Source organism: Phoenix dactylifera, chromosome 7 (assembly GCF_009389715.1).
Source record: "Phoenix dactylifera cultivar Barhee BC4 chromosome 7, palm_55x_up_171113_PBpolish2nd_filt_p, whole genome shotgun sequence".
NCBI classification, from domain to species: domain Eukaryota; kingdom Viridiplantae; phylum Streptophyta; class Magnoliopsida; order Arecales; family Arecaceae; genus Phoenix; species Phoenix dactylifera.
Genome location: NC_052398.1, coordinates 11,396,418 through 11,401,968, shown reverse-complemented (window position 1 = coordinate 11,401,968; position 5,551 = coordinate 11,396,418). Strand labels below are relative to the sequence as shown.

Genomic DNA, 5,551 nt, shown 5'->3' with positions numbered 1-5,551 from the left:
CCGAGCCGAGCTGGTCGCCCAATGGGGCACCCTGTGGCGGGGTTGCTTTTGAGTACTCCTGGTCGGCGCCTTCTGGGCGAGCACCTCCTAGCCGAGCGCCTCTACTTGGCGCTGTCTCTGGTCAGCGCTTTCTACTTGAGCGCTTCTTTGGTCGGCGCCCGCTGGTCGGCTCTTTCTAGCCGAGCATCCCTACTTGGTTATTTCGGTTGGGCGCCTCTTGGCGCTTTCTCTGATCGGCGCTCTTTGACCGAGCGCCTTTCTGGTCGGCGCTTCCTAGCCGAGCGCCTCCGTGGCGATGACTTGGGGTTTTTCCCCCAACAGAAACGAACCATCCTTTCCCTCTTACTTCTTGCACTTATCTGAATAGGACCACCCTAAGATGCTTTTCAGGTATTTGGTAGGATATATTCGGAGGAATAACTCTCCACTAATCCTCTCTACTTAGTGGAATCTTGAGTTATCCCAACTTTCACTCTCGGAGCTAGGGTTGGGAATCTATCCGATTAGATCCGATACAGGCTCTGTTCAATACAGATTAGGTCAAAGATATATTAAATTGGAGCCGATCTATTTATTAAACAAATTTAATTAAATAAATAGATCAAATCAAGTTAAACAGTTTCAATCGGTTTTAAATAAAGTAACATATTTTAGATAGATTAAAAATGTCTTAAGTGAGATGAGTCATGGCTCGACCCAGTCGTTCAACTGAAAGGCCCGCGGGAAGGAATTTGACAGATCCGACTCATTTAATAAAATAGTTTTGAGCAATAAGGACCGTTCACAACCTTCACCGGTTTATCGCTTACTGAAACCCGCTTCTTCTTGTAGCGGGGCGGATGTGGGTCATAAATTGCCGCTCCTACTCGGAATTCTTGACGCTTCCCGCCTTCTCTTCAACTAAACCAAACCAAATAGAGCACAAGAACTCCGAGCCGCCCCTAATGGCGCTCCATCTCCTCTCCGTCCTCCTCCTATCCGTCCTCCCCTTCTCCTCCCCTCTCTCCATTTCCCCCCAAGCCCTCGCCAACGCCGTCGAATCCCTTTCCGCCGCTGGCTACGTATCCATGGCCCTCACCCTTAACCTCACCTCCCAAATGCTCCTCCCCCACGCCGCCGCAGGAGCCACCCTCTTCTCCCCCTCCGATGCTGCCTTCTCCGACTCCGGCCAGCCCCCGTTTTCCCTCCTCCGCTTCCACCTCGCCCCCCAGCGCCTCCGCCCCAAAACCCTCCGCTCCCTCTCCCACGGCGCCGAGATCCCCACCCTCGCCCCCAACCTATCCCTCCTCATCACCACCTCCGCCACCGACGGCCGCGTCTCCCTCAACGGCGTCCGCATCAACGAGTCCGCCCTATTTGACAACGCCTCCCTCATCGTCTACGCCGCCGACGACTTCTTCGACCCCTCCTTCCGGATCTCCTCCCTCCCCGCCCAGTCCCTCGCCACCCCCGGCTCCGTAATCCAGTGCCAGCCCCCAAACCCTAGCCGATCCCTCGCTGGCGCCTCGGCCAAGCTCCGATCCATGGGGTACTCCTCGATCGCCGCGTTTCTTGATGTCCAGTTGGAGTGGGGCGGCTCCAAGGGAGCGACGGTGTTCGCGCCGGGGGACGCCGCTTTGGGCGCCTGTCAGGGGAATTTCAGCGAGCACTTGGTGGTGTTCCGGCGGCACGTGGTGCCGTGCCGGCTCTCCGGCAGCGACCTGGCTGAGCTGGGGGCGGGGACGGTGGTGCCGACGTTCGCCGAGGATTTCACCATCATCGTCGACCGATCGGACGGCCGGTCGCTGCTGAACGGCGTTCCGGTGTCTGACGAGGACCTGTTCGACGACGGGTCCGTGGTGGTCCACGGCGTCCGCGACGTGCTCAAGCCCCTGGACGCGTCGGTGGATTTCGGGTCGTGATCCGAAAATTCTCGGCGCCCGGAATTCTCGCATTGAGTTCGTTTACCTTGACCAGATGTGACTGATTGTAAAAAAGAGAGTGATCTTAGATTGCTTTGGTAGTTCAAACAATCACCGATAATACTCACTGTTTTTGATTGGATTTCTGAAAGAAATGAATCATTTTAGAGTAGAGAAGAAATATGATGTACATTTCAATCCGAGCAGGTTTCAGGTTTTCGTCATACAAATCTTGTTACGTAAACTTCTTAGTTAACGTATAGGAAAACAAACGAGCAGTACAGCATTAGTAGACAAAAGCTCAAAGGTCTCAGGTGTTCACAAATCTGCAGTTCTTCCTCACTTCTCCACCCTCAGGGTTGGTGATGTTCCCCATCTTCACCATAGAATCAGAGAATTGCTTGAAGAAGGCGACAGGGTCAGCCCAGTATTTCTCGACAAGGCTGGAGGTTTGGAATCCGACGAGGCTCGAATACATCTCCTGATCGGAGTTTAGAAGGCCAGTTCCTTTGAGGAGGGTCTTGAAGAAGGCGTTGTCGAAGAGGGTGGGAGTGAAGTCATCCATGGGAGAAATGTTATCGTCTCCTCCATCCAAGGGGCAATCCTCCTTCAACTTGCTGAGGTATGGCAGGGAGGATGCTTCATGCTTTGCTGTCAGCTCGAAGTCTCCATAGATTCTGTCCCGGAAGTTCGTACAGCGAGACACGCCGATGGTGTGGGCACCTGCAAATTTTGATTTGGTTCGATGATATCGTTAGTGGAATATAAGTCCATGCCATGCATCAGTCGGCTAAATGCCATGAACATCAATTTGTTGAAACACAAAGTTTGATGCAAGAGCCCCTATTTTTGGAAGTGATGCAAGTGAGTCCTATTTTAGGTACAAGGAATTCTTGTCAATGAAATAAATAAGGTTCGGACCTAGAAACATGGGGAGAAGGATACCGGGATGTGGCAGATGGAGAGGAAATTTGATGAGAACATTTGTTTTGTCTGCATGCTTTGTGTTCAATTCGCATATACTTGCAATTTTTTGGAATAAACAACTCTCTTGATTTGCAATATTTTAATTTGAATTTATTAATCATGTATAAAGTATACTAATTACATTGCTTGATTTTGTTAATATATATGATATATATACACGAGAAAATGGTAGATGAGCGGATCTTCTTCGGTAGGAAGAACAAGCTCAAAAGAAAAGAATTTGCATGAATATTTTGGCAAGAAATGCGGTAAGAAGGCACGAGCAAGAGAGCTCCAGAGAGGACGATCGATCCTTATTTTCCTTACATATGATGCAAGAAAGAAAAACTGTATTTTATATGTTTCGGATATATTTACTTACCTTTTATTGGTATTTGCATGTTACTTTTTCAAATCACGGCAGCACTAAAAATAATTTATTTTATTCAATATCTCTATAGGGAAAACAAGCATCGGTTGAGCCAATAACTATTCATGATTTCATATTAAATCATTATATACCAGTTTGAAATAAAATGAGAGGAATACTATGATAAAATTTCATTCGAAACGATGTGGTAGATAGCAACGTGCAACTTGTATATTATATTATATTATATATATATATATATATATATATATATATATATATATATATATATATATATATATATATATATATATATATATATATATATATATATGAATGATAGGAGATTGGTACGAGGGAGTGATATAAGGAACCTCCAAATATGATTCTTGATTTTCTCATATTCATGTATTAGAGTGAATTCTATTATGAGTTGATTCATTTGTAGCAGTTTGCATTTCCCTGATGCATCATGGATTAGGTAAATATGATTTTAGGCACATATTAGAGTAGACCAATATGCTAGTGTAGCAAGACCTCCATAGTGGATGTGATGCGAAAAGGACAGACCTACAAGGGCCACCATGTCTGTTGCTGAGAGGCCTTTCGCCAGGAACTTGGAGATAAGTGTGACCAGGCCCTGCTGCGGAGTTGGAATGTCTGTGTTCGCTTGATCCAGGCTAGCTGTCTTCGAATCCTTCCTGCCTACCGGTACATCCCAATAGGGCCCTCCGACCTGCCCGGTTCAAAGAAAGAAACACAAGGAGAAGAGCAAAAGCATCAGTAAACGACTCAAGAGCGAGAGCTGAAGAAGTTTTCATATCAGCGGGTGGCGCAGCAGTTGCCAGGGTTCTCAAGATCTTCAAAAAATCTGACGCATATAATGGGAAGCGAAGTGCAGTGCCGTGGATAGATACCAGAACAACACCATCTCTGGCTGATATGGCCAGCAGATCAGCACAGGAGACGATGCCGGGGCACTCAGCCTCCAGTTTGGTCTTCGTCCTGTCCACGATGTCAAAACCTTTCAGAGAGTTGACATTCTGCTCTGCTTGCTTCTCCCCTATCAGTGTGACCGTGTCGTCCAGCAACACCGATCCATCGCAGCCCTGCACCCATTCAAAAAGCTCAGTAACAACCAAGGACTATCTCATCCAAAAAGACCAGCCAAAAGAAATTATTTAGTTTTTTTTATACTGTACAAGTACTCAAGAGCTATCCAGTGAATAACTTGATGTAGGATTAAATATACGTCCGCATAGTTCTCATATACTCTATTCGTTTAAGCCCTGACATCCTTATCAAACTAAAAGTATATCATTTTCATCTAAACAAGTTAACCGGAAGGTATTATTTAGGTTCCTTGATCATGTATAAGTATTCAAGATCTATTCGAAGAATAACTAATGTGGGACTAAACATACATTCACATGGGTCCTCACAAGTATCATCTATGCTGGCTATTAGTGTCTGTATTGTTTGCCCGTCTTCAACTATGCTTGTGTCCTCTCGATAGCTTAAAACTCTTTTAACAGAAGAAGTGATAAGACTTTCCATGCAACTCCCAAGTCTTCTGGCATCTTTAGTTACTATGAATCAAACATGTGCTAACCTGAACAAAACAATCATGGAAGTGGAGACGGAGGATGCGAGCGGCATTACGGGGGTCAGCTTGCACCGCACGCTCCATCTCTTCTCGCACGATCTGCTCCGCTTTCGGGCATGTCTTCAAGTAGTAATCCAAGCTCAGTTGGGAAGGATCTTGTGCCTCCAAGAAGGTGGAGAGAGCCCCTAGAACGAGAGCTGAGAATAGAAGTACAGGTTTAGAGGAACAGAGATAGGAAGCCATTGCTTTAGTTCTCCGCTTCTTTGGATGACAACAAGAGACGATGTGAAAGTTTCCTTCGTTTGTGCGCTCCCTATACCTATATTTAATGTGGAGAGGAGAACCGAGTCAAGAGGGGATCAACCAACGTTAGTGGGTTGTTGGAGCTAGCAAGCTAAATCTATCAACCCCTGGTCGTGTCCGAAGTGATCTTCGTCGAACTTGGTTTGGGATTTTGATTGGTTTGGTGCTTTAAGTTCACCAATCGTAGAAGTAATGCACAAATTGGAACATGCTTCTCACATTTGATAGTATCAAATTTCCTCACGCTTTGTGGTTCTACGGTGTAAACTAGGAGGCCACTCTAATATTGGAAGTCTTAATTAACTTGTCGACCTAGATGTTGTTGCTTTGTGATGATTATTTTATTTTACACTGAATGCATTTTACGTGAATTCGACGCATCGTGAATGCTACACCTTAAGATTA

General features: G+C 46.2%; 2 protein-coding genes across 2 annotated transcripts; one reads left to right on the top strand and one right to left on the bottom strand.

The window, feature by feature from the left end:
- The first annotated feature begins 780 nt into the window (after positions 1–780).
- Positions 781–1,961, top strand: LOC103719526 (putative fasciclin-like arabinogalactan protein 20). Its single transcript, XM_008808819.3, has one exon. It carries the CDS (start codon positions 840–842, stop codon positions 1,899–1,901), a length of 1,062 nt encoding a protein of 353 aa, XP_008807041.2. The 5' UTR covers positions 781–839; the 3' UTR covers positions 1,902–1,961.
- A 128-nt stretch (positions 1,962–2,089) lies between these two features.
- Positions 2,090–5,129, bottom strand: LOC103719518 (peroxidase 11). The gene is made up of 4 exons (XM_017845815.3): positions 4,850–5,129; positions 4,155–4,346; positions 3,808–3,973; positions 2,090–2,624 (listed from the first exon to the last, which is right to left on the bottom strand). The coding sequence occupies exons 1-4, from the start codon at positions 5,084–5,086 to the stop codon at positions 2,212–2,214; spliced, it is 1,008 nt and encodes a 335-aa protein (XP_017701304.1). The 5' UTR covers positions 5,087–5,129; the 3' UTR covers positions 2,090–2,211.
- Positions 5,130–5,551: the final 422 nt, after the last annotated feature.

What these genes read in the sequence shown, in the direction of transcription:
- LOC103719526 (XM_008808819.3), top strand. Translation starts at nt 840, where the DNA reads ATGTGGGTCATAAATTGCCGCTCCTACTCGGAATTCTTGACGCTTCCC.
- LOC103719518 (XM_017845815.3), bottom strand. Translation starts at nt 5,086, where the DNA reads ATGGCTTCCTATCTCTGTTCCTCTAAACCTGTACTTCTATTCTCAGCT. An exon ending in TCCATGATTGTTTTGTTCAG is followed by an intron (nt 4,347 to 4,849) that starts GTTAGCACATGT and finishes GAATGGGTGCAG; the next exon opens with GGCTGCGATGGATCGGTGTT. An exon ending in CCAGAGATGGTGTTGTTCTG is followed by an intron (nt 3,974 to 4,154) that starts GTATCTATCCAC and finishes TGAACCGGGCAG; the next exon opens with GTCGGAGGGCCCTATTGGGA.